This window comes from Galeopterus variegatus, unplaced genomic scaffold (genome assembly GCF_000696425.1).
Source record: "Galeopterus variegatus unplaced genomic scaffold, G_variegatus-3.0.2 Scaffold1959, whole genome shotgun sequence".
Lineage (NCBI taxonomy): Eukaryota > Metazoa > Chordata > Mammalia > Dermoptera > Cynocephalidae > Galeopterus > Galeopterus variegatus.
In genome coordinates this window covers 252,994-271,404 of record NW_007728070.1, presented here as the reverse complement: position 1 = coordinate 271,404, position 18,411 = coordinate 252,994, and the positions used below count along the sequence as shown (strand labels likewise).

The window sequence follows — 18,411 nt, the reverse complement described above, 5'->3', positions numbered from 1 at the left end:
CCCCTCCCCCGTGACATCTCTGCCCCTTTTTCACACCCCCACGCCTGTGACACCCCTGCCTCCTCCCTTTGTCTCTGCCTCCTCCTACATTCTCCTCACCGCCGCCCCTCCCAAAGCCCTGATGACTCTTAAAACACCCCCCCACACACCCTGCACCCTCTTACCTCTATCCCCCACGTCTGCCCACTTGGGCGGCCCCTGTCCCCCACCTCTTTCCTCCCTGCTTACCTGCTGTCTTGCCCTCTTCCCACATGCCACCCTTCCTCCACAGGTGTGAACCGACACTTCCACATGATTTGTATCCGGGACAAATTCAGCCAGAACATTGGGCGGCAGGTTCCCTCCAAGGTCATCTGGGACCATCTGAGCACTATGTACGACATGCAGGCACTGGTGAGCTGGCTGCCCTCCCCAGTATTGGGGGGCAGTGGGGAGACAAGAAACCCATGCCTTGTTCTCCAAAAGTCAGACTGAGCTGGCAGGAGAGCATCCTCTCACGCCTCCTGGGGGCCTGCTGGGCAGAGCAGCAGGCAGTGCCACCTCGAGGCCCCGTCCCCAAGAACTGACATCCTGAGGGGGACAGCCATTAAACAAGAGGGCCCCAAAGAGTGTTACGAAAAACACAAACCTAGTGATGATCGTTGGTTAACTTTTCGGGGAATCTACTTTAGATGGGGTGGTCAGCAGAAGTCTACAGGGAGGTAACTGGAGAGCTAAGACCCTGGGGAGGGGAGGGTGCAGGGTCCCAGGCTCTTAGGTTGTTGTCTGTCTTCTGGAGGCCCTAGAGGTGCATTAGGTGGAGCATGACTTCATCTGCATCGAGTTAAGATGAGCATGGCAGCTTCTGTGGGCACTAGGCAGGCGGGGCCCAGTCCTCACAGAGCTCAGGGCTGGCAGTGTCTGGTGGGCAAGCAGGTTAACAAGGTAGCCAGGGTAGCCCGAGGAGCTGGCAGTGTCTGGCAGGCAAGCCGGTTAACTAGGTAACCAGGGCATCTGGAAGAGACAAGTGGGTGTTCCCAGCAGAGGAACAGCAGGTGTCAGAGCCCTGTAGTAGGAGGAGTTGCTGGGTTCAGAAGCTCAACAGCACGTGAACCTGGACGGTGGAGTGAGAGTCAGGTGACCAGAAGGGGTGGGGGCCTGTGCTGGTAGAGGGAAAGTCTGCCTCTTTCCCAGCTGGACACAGGGCTCAGCGGTCCTCCCCAGGAGCACTGGTGCATGCCGTCGGGGCAGATTTGCAGAATGCTCACCGTGACATTGAGGACATTCTGCGTGAAGTGCAAAGTTTGCACCAGGTGATCAGGGCCTAGTAACCCAAAATGCAGCTGACTGCTGAACTCAGGATGTCCCCTGGAGCAGTCTCGCCCTGCCAGTGCCTTGAGTGCGTCAGTCGCCACCCTCAGGGTCAGCAGCTTGCCGCATCATGTTGTGGTGTCACCTGTGGGGAGAGGGCACCAGAATGGAGAGAGTGTTGGTGCGGCAGAGTACTTGTCCTAAGTGAAGACAGCTAGCTCTGAGGCCTGAGATGTGCTTATGGGGCCGCGAGGAACCCCGAGGAGCACACAGGATGCTCAGGGTCTTTAGCCCCACGTGGTGGCTTTTCTTCCTATTCCTGCAGTGGCCTATAACATCAGTAAGGACTGGGCAACACTACAGCACCTCTGTGTGGCTGGTGTCCGAGTCACTTGGGCCACCCCCAGAGGTTGGCCAGCGGCCCAGGAGGTTTTGATGAGCACACTCATGGGCTGACCGCCTGGCTTCACACAGCACCACATTACCTAGAGGGAGCCCCTGTCTCCTGAGTCACCTCCCTGCCCAGGGGCTCTCCCCATCAGCTCACTTGCCCTTCACCTGGAGGTCTTGCATTCCCAGGTCTCTGTCCCTTCTGGTCTGCATAACATGCAGGACAGGCAGACCCAGGAGGCACTCGGTGACCTGGTTGCATCTGCCTGCACCTGCCTGCCTTCCTCACTCGGTTGTGTGTGTGTGGCTTTCCTGGCCCACATCGTCAGTGTCTGTGGGCTCCTGCCATGTGGGTGGGAACTGGAGGCACCTGTGGCCTTTCCTTGGGGCTGTCGCTTTGCCTCGGTGAAAGCACACTCACAGTGAGAAAGCCAGCAGTGGGGAACTGGGCAGGGCCTCTCGGTTGTGCATGCCTGCAGGGTAGGCCCCTGTCCTCAGGCCTTCCCAGCAGTGCCAGCCTGTCATTCCTCTCTCTCGTGGCTCCTTGCAGCTGGCTTGCACTGGTCTTGCCCTCCCCAGGTCTGTCTTGAAAGCCCAGCATGTGGTGGGCTCTGCAGTGGGCTTCACCCCGTGCCCCACCCACCTGTAGCCTCAACAGTCACGTATGCTAGTGGGCTGCTCCTTTAGTGACTTACTGAAATCACATTTTCTTTTTTGTTTCTTAAAAAACAAAATGCTGTATTTGACATCAGCATGAGTCTGAGATTCTTCCATTCCCAAATCCAGAGAGGAACTTCGTTCTTCCAGAAGAGATCATTCAAGAGGTTCGGGAAGGTGAGACTTGGGCACCAGGGAGGACTTGGGCCAAAGGTGGGATGTCAGGGTGAAGGTCATGGGCACAGACCCTGCCCCCCCCGCGCTTGGGAGGTCTCGGAGGCCCGCAGGACTGGAGAGGATTTTGTTCAAGAGCAGTCACTGGTGGATGCTGAGGTCTGTGTAGGCGGTCCCAGCGTCACCACCATCGTGGGTTCCCAGTGAATGTGAGCTGTCTCCTCCACAGGAAAAGTGATTATTGAAGAGGAAATGAAAGAGGAGATGAAGGAAGACGTGGACCCCCACAATGGGGCTGACGATGGTATGTGTAGGGCTTGTCCTGCTGCCCCTGGCGCCTGCAGGGCACGGTGTCCTGTCTCCCCAGCCACGCAGGGCACCGCCAGGTGCACATAAAGTCAAGAGTATGGAGGGTCCAGTTGAAGTTGGGCATGGTGCAGTTCTGAGTGCAGGATAGATCCTGGCAGTGTTCCCTGTATAGCAAAAGAAAAGGCAGAGCCAAGTGACAGTTCTGTGTTGTGGGGGTGGGGGTCTGAGCCCATGGGGTCTGGCTGCTCCCCGGCTTGAACTTGAGCGTGTGATGCCCTGAGGCTCTCCCAGCAGGGAAGTCCACAGGAGGCCAGGCCCTTTTCAGCTGTAGTAGGGCTTGCAGCCCTCAGGGAAGCCGTTTGGGTCAGAGGGCTACGTGTATAGATAGATTTTTTTTTTGATTGAACAGAAAGGTGAAATCAGATTCTGGATATTCTGCTTTCAGCCAGATGATTCTGTTTCTCAGTTTTTTCATCTTCAGGGAGCTTGGGGAAAGCAACAGAGAAATCCAGCAAAGAGAAGGAGAAGAGCTCCTCAGACCTGGGGTGCAGAGAGGGAGGTGACAAGCGCAAGCGCAGCCGGGCCACGGACAAGGTCCTGACCGCCAACAGCAACCCCTCCAGCCCCAGCGCTGCCAAGCGGCGCCGAACGTAGACGCCTCAGCCCAGGCAGGAGCAGGGAAAAGGCCATGTTCACTGAGGGGTGGTCCCAGCACCAGCCCACAGCCCACAGCCATGTCATCCCGGTGCTGTGAGCCATGCTGCCTGCTGCTCCTAGGCTTCCAGGCAGATGTGGATGGCCACCTTGTGTCCAGGGAGACTATCTGGAGCACTGATGGACATGAAAGACCAGGATGGACCCCACTCTGATGTTGAGGGCTCTGAGTCGAAGTTCTGTGTTCTCTTGAGCACAGGCTTCTTGTGACACTGGAGGAGCTCCTGTGCTGAAGCGCTCGGCTACACGCTGCGTGGAGGAAAGGGGGGGGCATGGGGCCAGCAAGCAATAAGAACTCTGTCCCCACACTCTATCCTCAGAAGGAGCCACCAGTCTCCCTACGTGGCTCAGTTCTGTCCACTCGCTGGTCCCCATGAGCCTCTATACTGACTGGGACATCAGGAGAGCGTGGCCTGCTGTCACCCACCTGCCATGCGCCGGGAGCCTCCCTCCCCACCTGGGAAGCTAAGAACTGGATATTTCACCTCATTCACTTGTACTGTAACAATGTATATAATATGGTTGGTATTTCACTATTTAATTTTTAAGAAGCCTATTTTACTAGTGTTTTATATGTAAAGAATACTGCAGAAGCTGAACCTGTGTTGTATTTTTTCTGAGATGTTTTGTTTTAAGGTAATGACTGCTGAGATACTTTTTGCTCAGTTTTTATATGCCAGATACAGAATTTGTAGCGGTTATTTTTGTATTATCTAGTAACTTGCAAACAGACCAGGTGAGTAAGCGGAGGGAATGCACAGCCCCACGTCAGCTGAAGTGCACTCTCATTTGACTGCAGAACATTAAAGCACAAGAAGTCAACCTGGAGTTTTGTGATTTGGTTAACAAAATAGGTGAACTTGCCTCTAATAGGAAGTTTCATTTTTCCAAGATTCATAACTAAAGTGTACACTTAGATGATTTATTAACATTCACTTGATGCAGTGTATAAACATAGTAACATTCTGAGTGTTATTTTGTTGAAAGTGACAAGCACTTCAAACACAAAATGTTAGCAGAGCAACACGATGTACGTGTAGATGCTCCAAGGCCATGGAGCTGCGTGCCATCCAGCTTCTTCCTGCCGAGATGCTTCAGACAGGTGGAATCTTCACAAAGTGAAGTCCAGCCACTCCCATCACCACAAGAGGATGCACTGTGTCCTGGCCATTCAGCACGCCCCTTCTGTCCATCCTGACTCCCTGCAAAGGGACTGAATTTCTTTCCACACGGTGGAGCCTCCCAGCATCTGGGGGGGTGGCACTTGGGAATGCCCATCTTGAGGCACCAACTGAAGAGGCAAAGCCAGGAACCTGGTGTGGTGAGAGCACCCAGGGTGGGGTCCAGGCTGCTCTGCACCAAACCCACTGTCACTTCCAGGATGGGACAGTCCAGTGGCCCTGAACAGACCATTGGCACTGGCTTCCCTGGCACAGGAATAGCGTCTTGGTTGGTGCATCTGTGCTCACCCAGCAAGCAGCTGGTCTCCAGCCTGCCCGCGCCACACTCCACAGTTTGACCAGCTGCTTGGAGGGGCCCTATGGGTCCCCTTTCTGTAGAGCCTAGACAAACCCACACCTTCATCAGGAACATCCTGCTGCCGGCACTGCTCCATTCTGAGATGGAGTCCCATGAAGCCTGCTGCTGTCCCAGCACAGGAAAAGCCACACTCTCCCCAAACACTCAGACCTGCAGCAAGTTCTAGGAACTGACTTGGGGGGGATGCTCCCTTCCCCTTGGCTGAGAAAGGGTGGGTCTCTTCTCACCCTATGCCTTCTCTCCTATGCAGTCAGCCCTCAATGCCTGCTCTGTGCCAGCTGCCACTGCTGGCGTCGTGATCCCTGAGAAACCTGGCCCTTAGGGAGTCCCGAGATAGCCACAGGTTGGGGGCAGATAGCACTGCAGGGTGGTGTGAAACAGCATCTTCAGTGACCTCAGAACCTGCTGGAAAAGGCTAGTCAGTAGTTCAAATCTGCCTCGTTTCAGTTACCTTAATATTTTGCTGCACTTCAGGAGGGCAAGCCCATCAGGCAGATGAGCAAGTGTCACCCCCACTCCCCGAGCGTCCTGTTTCCCAGCCCTCATGACTCATGTGAACTTCTTGGCTTCCCTGTGGGCAAGTCCCACCCACACTCCATGCTGGCATGTGAGGATGCTCAGGTGACTTCAGAAGCCCTGGGCACTGTGACCTTGAATCCTGGCAAGACACAATACTCACCCTCTCCTGTTCTAGGGGTCTCATCTGTATCTTAGAGGTTTTATGTAATGTCTACCCCACCAGGTAATGTAGAATGTGCCAACTGAGACTATCTGAAAAAGAAAACAGAGCCAGGAATGGGGCAGAAATGCTCCGCGTGAAGGCTTGGTGCCTGCTGACCACAGGACGGAGGGAAGTGCCACTTATGCAGTTCATGCTCGTGGGTTCTGCTTGCTGGAAAGCCACCGCTGGTGCTGAGACTGCAATGCTGAGCACAAGCTCTTTGTGCCGGTGGCCGCTGTCCTTTAAAAAAGTGAGATAGTGTGTACACAGTGCCAGGTAAGATTGTACCTGTTGAGTCAATGAAGGTGGACAGGTCAGCAAGGATGAGGGACCAGCACCCAGAAAGTCCTTAAGCTGTGCTCAGCACCAAGACTGGAAGGCTCTGCAGATTATGGCTGTCACCAGCCACACAGTACAAGGGAGTGTCACTGGTCCCTGGGCACAGGCAGACTGTTAGCTGGCTTGCAGGGCTGGGAAAAGTCAGCGTCTCCAGTGAAGTCAGCCCAGTGCGGGCTGGCTGGTGGCCTCTAAATTTCGCCATCATCATCCCAGAGGCAGCTCTGCCTATGGCTAGCGATGTAGCCCAAATCTAAAATCCAGTCTCAGGTTTTACACGAATTTTTTGAAACAAAATGGGAAGATCTTACCTGGGACAACCACTCCCAATTTTCTTTTTCTTTTATTTATTTATTGTCTTTTCTTTCTTTCTTTTTTGCTGGCTGCTTAGAGTTTATTTTCCACGCGGTGCAAGGCAGTCCGGGTGTGTGGAAAGCTGGGTGGCCTGGAGCACAGACGGGGGCTCTCTCCCCTTCCTTTTTGACATTTGCTGTTTTGATACAAAGAATCCAGTGCTTCGCTTGCTGTGCCTGCCTACGGGGCAGTCTATGGGGTGGGGCTGGGGGGTCGGGCAGGGAGGGGCTCTGCTGGCCGAGCGTTCCGCAAGCCTGGCACTGGTCAGGACGGGGGCCCCCGCGCTGGCTGTGCTGGGCTGGTCCCCACGCTGCGTCCTTGTGGCTTGTGAGCCAGGCCACAGGTGATCATGCTGTTGGAAGCCTGGGGGGACTCCGAGTGCTCTGGGGACTCCAGCACTCTTCCCGAAAAAGAAGCTCGCCCACCAGTGACCGAGGTCGGCCTTGGGGAGACCTGAGAGGGGCAAAGTGGGTCACGTGGCTGCGCTCCCGGTGGGACCCCGCGGTTCTCTGGACGCCATGACCAGATACGTGAGCCCAATTTGCATTTCGAGGAGTGAGCCCCTGGCTTTGCTGGAATTTGGTATCCACACAGCAGGTGTCAAAGACAGATGGACCTTCAGTCGCTGGAAAACTGGAGCTGAATGAGATTTTCAGTTGTCCTGAACCTTCCAATGTGTGTAAAGAGGGTAGCCGCCGCCAGCCACCTCTCAGCCCCCAAAGAGGCCCCTAATGAGGCATTTGACTAGTGTCAGCTGGTGTTGAACAGCCCCTAGTGCGACCCACGATAAATTCCGCCTCCTGGTGTCCAAGGCTTTGTGTGGTCCTTCTTTAAGTGCGGAGCCGGAGACTTTCTTATGACTGACAGAATGTGGCAGAGGTGATGGTGTCACCCCCCCGATCACGTTACGTTATATAAGACTCTTAGCACACTGCAGAAAGAGGCTCCCTGGTGGCTTTGAAAAAGGAAACTGCCGCGTTGTGCACTGCCCACGGAGGGCCAGTGGCAGGGGTCTGCCAGCAGCCTCTGGTAGCTGAGAGAGGTCCCAGCCTGCCGCCCGCAGGAAGACAGGGACTTACCCCGGAGTCTGGGGAGCGCAGCCCCTGCCCATAGCAGCTTATCCTCCAAAGGCCATCCTGGGGCAGAGGGGCGTCCTCCGAGGGGGATCCTTCCGGAGGGCACCCTCCCTGAGGTCATCTTCCAGGGTGGGCATCACGGGGCAGGACTCTCCACGCGGCATCCTCCGGGTGCATTCTTCTGGTGGGCAAGCATCCTCCGTGGGGGCGTAGCGGGGGCGGGCATCCTCGGGATGGACGCGGTGTCAGCCAGCGGTGCACGCGGACGCGGGCGGGCGGGGCCGCAGGGGCGGAGCCTGGTCCGTCCCCGCCCTTCCAAGGCCCCGCCCCCGCACTAGCCGCGCCCCCGCGCTTCCTCCCATTTCACTTTCGCTTCCGTAATAACTTCGTATAGCATACATTATACGAAGTTATACGAGATGATCTGTCATTTGCTGATAGTGGGGTGTTGAAGTCACCAACTAGTATTGTGTTGGAGTCCATCTCTCCCATTAGATCTAATAGTAATTGCTTTATATAACTGGGTGCTCTGGAGTTGTGTACATATATATTTAGAATTGTTATATTCTTTTGTTGAATTGATCCCTTTAATATTGCCTATCTTTTATACAGTTGTTGTGTATGTTAGTGTCTTGTTAGTTTTGTTCTTTAGTCTCCATATTAAGAATCTAAGCAATTTATTCACCACCCTTACAACATTGGAGTACTCTGAGGTTGTCTGTGAATTTACTTTACTAATAAGTTACGTACCTTCAAATGTTTTCTTAGTGCTCCTTAGTGTCATCTTTTTTCAGATTGAAGAAATTCTTTAGCATTTCTTGTAAGGCAGTGCTAGTGTTGATAAATTCCCTTAGCTTTCATTTGTCTGGGAAAGACTTTATTTCTACTTCATATTTGAAGGTTAGTTTTGTTAAATACAGAATTCTTGGCTGACAGTCTTTTTCCTTCAGTACTTTGAATATATCATCTCATTCTTTTCTGGCATGTAGGATTTCTACTGAGAAATCCACTGAGAGACATTTTGGGGCTCTGTTGAATGTTATGTGTTTCTTTTCTCCTGCTGCTTTCAGTATTCTCTCTTTGACTTTGGTTTTTAATAATTTGATTATCAAGGCCTCGAGGGGAAATTCAGGGCGGGCCGGGGGTCCGTGCGTGGGTAACGTCAGATCGAGTCCCCAGGATGGTGTCCGTGCGTGGGTGACATCAGATCTGAGTCCCCTGCAAGGTGTCTGTGCGTGGGTGACGTCAGAGCCGCGTCCCAGGACCAGGTCCGTGCGTGAGTGACGTCAGATAGGGTCCCCAGGACGGTGTCCCTGCGTGGGTGACGTCAGATCTGAGTCCCCTGCAAGGTGCCTGTGCGTGGGTGACTTCGGAGCCCTATCCGGGAATGGGGTCCGTGCATGAGTGATGTCGGAACCGGTCCCGGGACGGGGGTCCGTGCGTGGGTCACATCAGAGCCGCGTCCCAGGACCAGGTCCATGCGCTGGTGACGTCAGATCTGAGTCCCCAGTAAGGTGTCCGTGCTTGGGTGACGTCAGAGCTGCATCCCGGAATGAGGTCCGTGCGTGACGTTAAGGCCGCGTCCCTAGTGCCGTGTCGGAGCGTGGGTGACGTTTCCTCAAGGCGTGCGAGGGGCACATCCCGATCTCCCTCTCTGTCACACCCATCGCCGGTCCTGACCTGTCCACTGCATAGGTCCCAGCCCTCCCGCCTGTGGTCACCGCGCTAGGGCCAGCCTCTGGGCGTCTGCTCAGGCCCGCAAGTCCCCCCAGTCTGCCCCACCCTCACTGGGGGTCGCACCCACACGCTGTGGCTGGGGCTGAGCTCACGGATTTACTGGACTGAGTCCCAGCGGACCCGCGACGGGTTGCTCTTGTTACCAGCGCTCTCAGGCAGGGGTTACTTTGTTGCCAGCGGTTACTTTCGCGCACCTCGGAACTTCTTTCTGTACAACCTGGCTGCCCGGGTGCTGCCGGAGCCCGGGTGCTGGGGGTGCGGCTGTGGTATGGAGGGCCAGGAAAGTGTCTGGAATTCCAGACTGGTCTCTGGGATGGATTCTGTCTCCATGGCAGAGAGTGCTGGTTTCTCTCTCCGTATGGTGGAGGGTCAGTGACAGTGACCCCAAGGACCTACAGTGGTTTCTGGGCCTGCCTGGAAGGCCAGGACTACCTCCCTGCCCCTCAGCACACCTGCAGTGCTGCGGCTGGCCCAGGGTCATGGTCACAGGGCAGGACCCAGCTTTTCCCCCCAGGATGGTGTGTGGGCTCTGATGTGAGATGACACTATCTCCACTGTGTCTCCTGAAGCATTGACCCTCCTGGGAGGCGCACGTGACCCCTGACCTCTCCCTTTTGCCTCCTGCTTTGGCTTCTGTCCTTCCATAAGGCCCAAGCCCCTCTCCTTCCCCTGCGGACCTCCTCGGCCCTCCCCAGCTGCCCTGCACTGGACCCTAGAGAGGCTGTCTCACTCTGGGCGGTGTGTGCACTGTGGGCTGAGCCGGCAGGGCCAGCGTCTGGTCAGGACTGTGGTCTTGAACCGACCCAGGGAGGCTCCGCTGGGCCCAGGGCAGAGGGGAAATGGAAACTAACGGAGGGGCAGGGCCAGCTTCTGCTCAGTTTCATTTCTGCTGGCCCATGGCTGAGCCAGGCGAGGCTTGCCTGCTCACTCTGCTTTAGAAATCAGATAGAGGCAACTCCAGACCCCAGATGGAGCTCCAAATGAGTTAGGATCCTGGAAAAGGAGGAGTCAGAGCCATGGGATGCAGGGAAGGGCCTGGCCTCCTGACTCCATTTCCAGTGCTACTCAGGGTCCTGGGACCCAGTTATTTCTCCAGGATGAGCTATACCCTGATGTCATGCCTGGTCCCTCCTCCATCCACAATCAGATCCCTGAGCCGGGCCCAGCCCCGCCTCATGCCCCCCACCCTCATGACACGGAGTTTAGGGCTGTGTTTACCCAGCACCTTGGTCACTGCTTACCTCTGATCCTTCCCTGGACCCTGGGGTGCTTGGCCTGCAGAGACTGGGGCATCAAGGAGCCCTTGACGTCTTGCTGACAAGCCACCCCCAAATGGGGCTGGAGGCCAGGAGACTCGGGGTCTGACCTCTCTTTGCATCTGGCCAGCAAGGGGCAGGGGTTAGGCAGGGAAGGGGTTGGTTCCCTGACTGGCCCTCAGTCATTCATTCATTTATCAGACCCTGCCAGGGAAGTCTGGGTCCCCTCCCTGGGGATACAGCCTGGTGACAAGTTAGAGCTAAGTGCAAGGGAGAAGTACTGTGTGAGGACAGGGGTCCCTGGAGGCACGTAACAGGGCTGAGGCCAGAGTGGGGGTCACCAGGCTGGGAGGAAGAGGTAGAGGTGGGGCTTGGGGAGAGGAGGAACTCAGGGGCCACACCTCATGGGAGTGTGCATGTCTGCCTGGAGTGGCCTCTACCCAGGGCTCCCCAAGGTGGAAGTGGGAGACGCGAGAGGGGCGGGAATAGGGGAGGCCTGGACTCCAGCTGCTCTGGCCTCCTCCAGTTCTGTGCCGGGGGTTGAGGTGTTTTACTAGGGTCTAAGTCTGTTTGCCAGGACCCCCCCACACACAGAGAAGGAGGGGTGGGGGGGTTGGAAGGAAGAACTCTGAAAAGCACCCACCCCTTCTGAAGACAGCTCAGTGGCAGCTGGCCCAGGTCCTGCTGCCCTTCCCAAGGTGGGGGCTCGCTGGGGGCTGATCTCCCTGGGGGGGCCTCATTGAGTCTCTTCTCTTCCCAGTCCAGGATGACAGGGTCCCGCAACTGGCGAGCCATGCAAGATATGTGCAGGTACCGGCACCACTACCCGGTAGGTACCCACCCTAGCAGCAGCTTACAGCACCCCTGCGCCTCAGCAGCCCACCCAGAGACACAGAACCCTCCTGTTGGCCCTCACACAGAATGTCCTGTGTCCTGCTGGGGCACTGGGGCATGCACAGGCCTGAAGTGGGTTTGGATCCCTGCACAAGGATTCCCCCACCTGGTGCTAGCAGCTGTCCCACAGCACCACCCCCTCACAGTGGCCTCCGTGGGGGTGGTTATGTCAGTCCCTGTCCTCTGCACTCGTGAATCTCAGGTAACCCTGGAACCACCTTAGGGTGCAGAGGAAGGGGGACCTCCCAGCTCTGGCTCACAATGGTGAGTTAGTGACGGTGGTTGCTGGTGGTCAGAGTCAGCTGCTATCCTCCCCGTGGTCCTCACCTGCAGAGTTAGTGGCCCCTCTGGGCTCTTGGGGCCTTGGGCCAGCCTCAGAGGGTCTGCAGGTTTGCGCTTACCTGAAGTACCCTCAGAGGCAGCCTGTTTCTCATGGCTCTGGCTGTCCCCTCGCTCTGGCCCTGCAGGATCTGGTAGAAGGAGACTGCAATGGTGATATGCCGAACCTGAGTTTCTACAAAAATGAGATCCGCTTCCTGCCAAACGGTACACACCCACGCCACTGCCAACAGCTCCGTCCTTGCCTGATGGGCTGTCCCCCTGCCTAGCCAGTCCACTGGGACCCACGTTCAGGATGTACCCCACGTTTGGGCCATGGCTTTCTAATAGCCCCACAGTGCCCCCTGGAGGTGGCCAAGGGGACTTCAGGGCCCCCACCCCTGAGTCTCAGCAGCAATGTTTAAGTCAGGGGTCAGCAAACTTCATGCAAAGGGCCAGAGGGTAAGTGTTTGAGGCTTTTTAGGCCATACGGTCACCATCAAGACTCCTGTACCCTGCTTCCTTGTGAACAAGATGTGTGAACTAAAGAGCTAAGAATTATTTTTACATTTTCAAGTAGTTGTAAAAAAAAGTAGAATGGCATTTTGTGACATGTGGAAATTAAGATTTCAGTGTCAATAAATAAAGTTTTATTGGCACCTACCCACACCCACTCATTTATGTGGCTGCTTTCACACTATGTCGTGAAACGGATGGCCACAGAGACCATGTGGCCGCTCAGCCTGAGATGATCACCACCTGGCCCTGTGCAGAAGCATCACTGACCCGCTCTAAACCCTGTTTTGGGTTGGGTTTGGCTGGGGGTTTTCTTTGAGGGAAGAGCTCTGTGGCTAACATGCTGTGCTTTGTGGGAGGCACAGAGGCCAGGGGCCAGGGTCCCCAAAGTTGGTAGGTTACATATTGGGTGAGGTGTGGACAACTCAGCTGGGTCCGGGACCCCAAAGGTCCTCAAGAAACCCAGGGTAGGCGTGGGGGCTTTTAGCAGTCCTTTGTCCCCCCAAGTGCTTTTGGGGAGGTTTTCACAGCTGACCTATCCCTGTGTGGCCCCCAGGCTGTTTCATTGAGGACATTCTTCAGAACTGGAAGGACGACTACGACCTGCTCGAGGACAATCACTCTTACATCCAGTGGTGCGTCAGAGGGAGTGAGGGAGTGAGGGAGGCGCGGGAGGGGCCGGGGGCCACCCAAGCAGGAGCCCCCCAGCCGTGCCACTGCTGCACGCTGCTTCCTGGTGTGTGCTGAGATGAGCACTCTGTCCACATTCTTTCCAAAGCCAACATCCACATGGCAGTGGCGTCTGTACACTCCTAGATGGGCATCACTGGGCACCAAGGGGCCGGTGGCCGTTGGGGGAAGACGTGGTCATATCCCACAGTCTCTGGGCTCTTTAGTCTGAGCAGCCTCTGCGGTGGGAGCCGGCTGCCCGGGAATCAGGAAGGACTGCACATGAACTGGCCTGCGGCAGGAGTGGGCAGGGGTGGCCCGCCCACGGGAGTGCAGCCTCGGCACCAAGAGACCTCTGTGTAGACCGTGGCCAACTCGGCCATGGCAGGGTTCTGGCATCGTGCTTGGGCAAGACTTGCCAGCACGGCTGCCTGGGAAGCCCATGACAGTTCCCTGAACGTCCGAAGTGCCTTACTCCGAGGCCGGCCCCACCCGTGCTGGGCCCTCATTCCCTCCCCCTCGCTTTCCTGACTCAGGACAGCCGCCCCTTCCTAGAGCTGCACATGTGAGCCCAGGGCGGGAGCCAGCTACACTCGCTAAGGGGCCTGCCCGTCTCTTCTCCCCACAGGCTGTTTCCTCTGCGGGAACCAGGCGTGAACTGGCATGCCAAGCCCCTCACGCTCAGGGAAGTTGAGGTGAGCTCCAGTTCCGGGTTGTGGCTAGGGGAACATGGGGAGTCCAGGGGAGCTGTCCCTTCCCGGAGAGGGGATCACAACTGACATGGCCACCCTGATGCTCCCCGTGAACAGTGGGCTCCGGTGATGGCCACATGAGCTCTCTGAGGGTGTGTTTTCCAGGAATTTAAAAGCTGCAGGGAGGCCAAGGAGCGGTTTGTCCGGGCCTATGAGCTCATGCTGGGGTTCTACGGGATCCAGCTTGAGGACCGAGACACGGGTACAGTGCACCGAGCTCAGAACTACCAGAAGCGCTTCCAGAACTTGAACTGGTAAGGCCCAGCCCCTCCCGCCCTGGTCCAGTTGTGTGTGGGCCAGCGCAGCCTACAGCCTGGTGTCAGGCGCAGGAGGGTGTGAGGGGAGCCCTGCTGGAAAGGAGGGACTCCAGGGGCACTTGGTCAGGTGACTAAGGCTCTGAGACCCTCTTTGCCTGCAGGTTGGGGGTGGGGGGTCCCTATTTGATAGGGGTTGGGAGAGTTTAAAGAAAGCTGTTCTCTTGCCTGTGAGGTGTCAGCCCCCATGGAGAAGCAGGGGCAGGGGCGAATCTGTGCCGATGGCACAGGCTGCTCACTCTGGCCCCTGTGCTGGGCTCTGTGCCCTAGAGGGCCCCCTCTTGCCCTCCTCCAGCCAGCTCCCTCCATGGGGAAGATGGGAAGTCCATGGACTGGGCAGACAGCCATCCTTCTGGGTGCTGCATCAGAATCCCCCAGATGTGTACAGGGCCCACAGGCCATGCTCTGGGGTACAGGATGGGTCCTCTCCTGGGCCAGGGTAGAGAGGCTCCTGGAGGTTCTAGGGGCTGCTGGGTGGGAGGGGACGCACCCAGCACCCCCGCTCAGCCTGGCCTCCTGCAGGCACAGCCACAACAACCTCCGGATCACACGAGTCCTCAAGTCCCTGGGAGAGCTGGGCTTTGAGCACTTCCAAGCACCACTGGCCCGCTTCTTCCTGGAGGAGACGCTGGTGTGGCGGGAGCTGCCAGGCGTGCGCCAGAGCGCGCTCGACTACTTCGTGTTCGCTGTGCGCTGCCGGCGCCAGCGCCGCGAGCTGCTGCGCTTTGCCTGGGAGCACTTCCAGCCTCGCTGCAAGTTTGTCTGGGGGCCCCACGACAAGCTGCAGAGGCTTAGGCCCAGCTCTCCGCCCCACCCGCCGGGGGGCCCCGTCCACAAGGCTGGCTCCCAGGGCCAGACCTGCAGGCCAGAGAGGAGTGAGGGTGGGGACAGTGAGGCCGAGAGTCCCCAGCCGCCGAGCACAGAGCCCCAGGATGTAGGAACCCTGGAGAGGGACCAGGGAGATGAGGCTAGGGCCCACGGGGAGGATGGGCCAGAGCCCCTGAGCCCCAAAGAGAGCAAGAAGAGGAAGTTGGAGGTGAACCGGCAGGAGCAGGCCTCCGGAGAGCCTGGCCCCCAGAACTCCTCAGAGGTGGAGAAGATCGCCCTGAACCTGGAGGGGTGCGCGCTCAACCAGGGCAGCCTTGGGGAGGGGACCCAGGAAGTGAGCAGTCAGGATCCGGAGGAGGCCGAGCAGCCCTGCCCCCAGACCCCGGGGGCCAGGGTGGTTGATGAGGTGAGGAAGCGGAGGAAAGTGGATGAGGGTGCTGGGGACAGTGCTGTGGTGGTGGCCAGAGGTGGTGCCCAAATACAGGCCCCTGCCTGGCCGCCTGCTCCACTGGAGTGCTCCAAGGCTGAGGAGGGTGAGAACAGGGTCCAGGAGGACACAGAAGGCCAGGTAAAGATGGAGCAGGGTGCCCCCAGGAGCCCATCAGAGGGCCCAGGCCCCAACATCAAAGGACCCATGAGGGACGGGAGGGCTGAGGCGGGGGACAAGGGAGCAGAGGCGGTGGACGACGGGAGGGCTGCAGTGGGGGATGGGAGGGTTGAGGCGGGAGACAAGGGAACTGAGGCGGTGGACGATGGGAGGGCCGAGGCGGGGGATGGGAGGGCTGAGGCAGGGGCAGGACCTCCCTGCAAGCCCGGGCAGCCTTAAGGAGGGGAGCCACACACTCCTCGGCTCTGCCCCACCCTGCTGCATGAAGAGCCGTCTGGGAGCCACACTGGCAGCTCTCTCAGTGCCCAGCAGTGCCAGCCTCTCCCTGGTGGTCACTGCAGCGGCCGCCAGCAGGACCAAGGCCCCACCCTCAGGGAAGGCCCTGGCCTTCAGAACCTCAACCTCATCTTCCCCAGCCAGCTCTCCTCTCTGTCCCCTGATCTTTGTAAATTGACCCTAAAGGTTGGGGGCGGGGGGGGCGGGGCTCATTTTCTTAGTCTGGTGCCAAGCGAGGCCTTTTCTGAATAAATCCATTTGGCTTTGAGTCTTCCTGGTGTGCACCAAGGTCCTGTCCAGGGCATGGGGCCGGTTTTGTAACAGACACTCCTTTCTGGACTGTCTTCCTTGAGTTTGAAGTGGCCTCCTGGTTGCCACATCACCTTGCCCAGGCGCATGGACTCCGGGGAGCTCTGAAGGCTGGACAGTTGGTACCTCGGCTGCCTTTTGTCTCCTGTTCAAGAGCCAGTCCAGGGACTCATGTGCAGGCCCTTGGGTGGGCTGGGGTCAAGCTCAGCAGTGCCTCTGCACTGCTCCACCCCCACTGACTTTCCACAGCAAGACGCAGCCTCGCAGGATCCCCTCGGCTCCATCTGACCTGGCCTGGCTCAGTGCATCTCCCACGGCAGCCCCCTCCCACTGCCTGGCTATGTCCCCCTGGCACCACTGGGTGGAGAGCTTTTGTGGGGCCTCTGAGGGGAGGGTCCCCAACTCATGGCTCCCCTAAGGGCCACACACTTGCTGTTGAAGCGGAGGTCAGACATGGGCCTATGGGCTCTCCTGAGGCAGGGAGCACAATTCGTTCTGGGAGTGAAAGCTGTGGCTCGGTGGTTAGCACCAGTCTGTGCAGCAGAGATGGTGGGCAACTCAGATGTTATGGTGGAGGGAGATGATGGGCAGCCCAGAAGTCACGTGGGAGGGAGGGACCATGGTAAGTTCCCCTAGAGCTGGGGTGGGGGAGAGAAGTCTAACATAGCTGGCTCACCCCAACCCCATCCTTGGCTTGCTGGAGGCTGTAGGACCCTGGTGCTGAGGCACTGAGATTGATGTAGGGCATCAGGCAGTCCAGCAGGGTCCCGCTGACCCTTGTGCTCAGGGTCCTTGGTCCTGGTCCAGGCCATTATGGGGCTTGGGATAGATAGAGAATTGATGCCTGAAGTGAGGAGGAGACCCCTTTGGAGTAACTCTGGGGGAGGGGGTCTGTGCCTGGTGGTAGGCACCTGGGAAAGGTGGGCAGTTCTGACCCACCCAACACCCAAGCTTCATGGAGAGCAATGTCTCAAAATGGGAACTGTGCTCTGGTTCTGCCCAGGAGGGCAGAGGGAAGGCTGGACCCTGATGGTGAGGCCAGCGCCCTCCCTTCCCCGCAGGCCAGCCCCAGGCCTAGGTGTCTGCCCAGGGTTTGCATGGGGGCAGCAGAAGGCTTAGCATGGTCCCAGACACCAGGTCCCTCCCCTGACCCAAGGTGGAGGCCAGTTGTGTCCAGTTTGGCAGGAGCCCTGGCGGGCCACGTGCTGGGCATTTGGAGTGCAGAGCTGGGACGTGGGATAGGCAGGAGCCTGGGACCAGATGAGGGACTGAGGAGGGGGCTGGCCACACCCTCACCTCTCCAGGGTGAACTGAGGAACAAGCTGGTTCCCCAGGCTCAGAGCCCCTCTGTCTCTGACGACTTGTCCTAGGATGACTCGAACTCTGCTGGGGAGCAGGAGTTTCCTTGACATCATGCACTCCTCCCTCCTGCTGGAGGGCCAGAGAGCAGCCCTGGTCCTCTTCCCAGTGCTGAGGAAACTCTCCTTCCAGGTGCGACCCCTTGGGAGGTCCAGAGCAGCACAGCCTGAACTCCCACTCACTGTCCCCATCCGCTCCCTGCTTAGCTCCACCGCCTCCTCGTCAGTCACTCCCACCTGCAACATCCTATGGACTCTAAGACAGCACTTCTCAGGGAGTTCCAGAGATTCCCTGGGGGTGGGCTGTGATCCCGCACATCCAGTGAGCCTGAGAGCCCCCTCACCTGCCGTCCTCCACCCTCCTGGGGTGAAATGGAGCTTGTGAGAAATGGGAATGGCCACACCAGCCTCCCAGTTCCCGTTCAAGACAAATTTCCTTCAGGCTCAGCTTCGCGGTGGCGCTCCCACCCCTCTGCCAGGGTCACCATTTTGCTCTCTCGGGGGATCGGGGTCCCGGATAAGAGTCTGGCCTTCGCCAGTGGGGCTGACATGGACAGGTCACTCACTGTAGTCCAGGTTTATGGGTAAGGGGCCCTGGGGTGGGGGTGCTCCCAGCCTAGCAGGCGGCCCTAGACGTTGGCCCGTGGCAGGACCCAGCGGCAGGAACCAGGGCTGTGCTGGGCACTGTCTGGCCCCTGGTACAGCGGGATTCGCCCTCTCCGGGGGTCTTCCTGGGCCTTGGGCAGCCTGGGTCCCGCTCGGAACCCCGGGACAGGGTACGTGGCCTCTGGCACTGGGCCTACTCCTTCTGCCCCTTCTTGAAAGGAGCCTTTCAGGGCCCGGTTCTCCCCCGCTGCGCACCCGGCCGCGGAGCAAGGGGGTAAAAGAGCGTCTTTCTTTTCTGCTCGAGGGTGTGGAGCGACTCTCCAGTTCCAGGGTAATTTCAACGAGGAGGGTGGCCAAGACACGCCTCTGGTCTTCCCCCCCGCAGAAGCGCCCGCCCGCCCAGGTGGGCCC

At 58.0% G+C, this 18,411-nt stretch overlaps 3 protein-coding genes across 3 annotated transcripts in view; all 3 read left to right on the top strand.

Moving 5' to 3' along the window:
• Positions 1 to 4,362, top strand: part of MRGBP (MRG/MORF4L binding protein) — a 26,585-nt gene extending 22,223 nt beyond the window's left edge. Inside the window, exons 2-5 of the mRNA XM_008579812.1 lie at positions 272 to 393; positions 2,433 to 2,514; positions 2,741 to 2,815; positions 3,287 to 4,362. Coding sequence (XP_008578034.1) covers positions 272 to 393; positions 2,433 to 2,514; positions 2,741 to 2,815; positions 3,287 to 3,474 — 467 coding nt within the window. The 3' untranslated portion in view covers positions 3,475 to 4,362. The remainder of the gene's footprint in view (positions 1 to 271; positions 394 to 2,432; positions 2,515 to 2,740; positions 2,816 to 3,286) is intronic.
• A 4,750-nt stretch (positions 4,363 to 9,112) lies between these two features.
• OGFR (opioid growth factor receptor) lies at positions 9,113 to 15,995 on the top strand. The gene is made up of 8 exons (XM_008579811.1): positions 9,113 to 9,167; positions 9,333 to 9,526; positions 11,314 to 11,382; positions 11,915 to 11,993; positions 12,838 to 12,916; positions 13,579 to 13,645; positions 13,808 to 13,956; positions 14,539 to 15,995. Exons 1-8 carry the CDS (start codon positions 9,113 to 9,115, stop codon positions 15,668 to 15,670), a joined length of 1,824 nt encoding a protein of 607 aa, XP_008578033.1. The 3' UTR covers positions 15,671 to 15,995.
• A 1,454-nt stretch (positions 15,996 to 17,449) lies between these two features.
• Positions 17,450 to 18,411, top strand: part of COL9A3 (collagen, type IX, alpha 3) — a 24,403-nt gene continuing 23,441 nt past the window's right edge. The window contains exons 1-2 of the mRNA XM_008579809.1: positions 17,450 to 17,527; positions 18,170 to 18,240. Of these exons, the coding sequence (XP_008578031.1) occupies positions 17,450 to 17,527; positions 18,170 to 18,240 (149 nt within the window). The remainder of the gene's footprint in view (positions 17,528 to 18,169; positions 18,241 to 18,411) is intronic.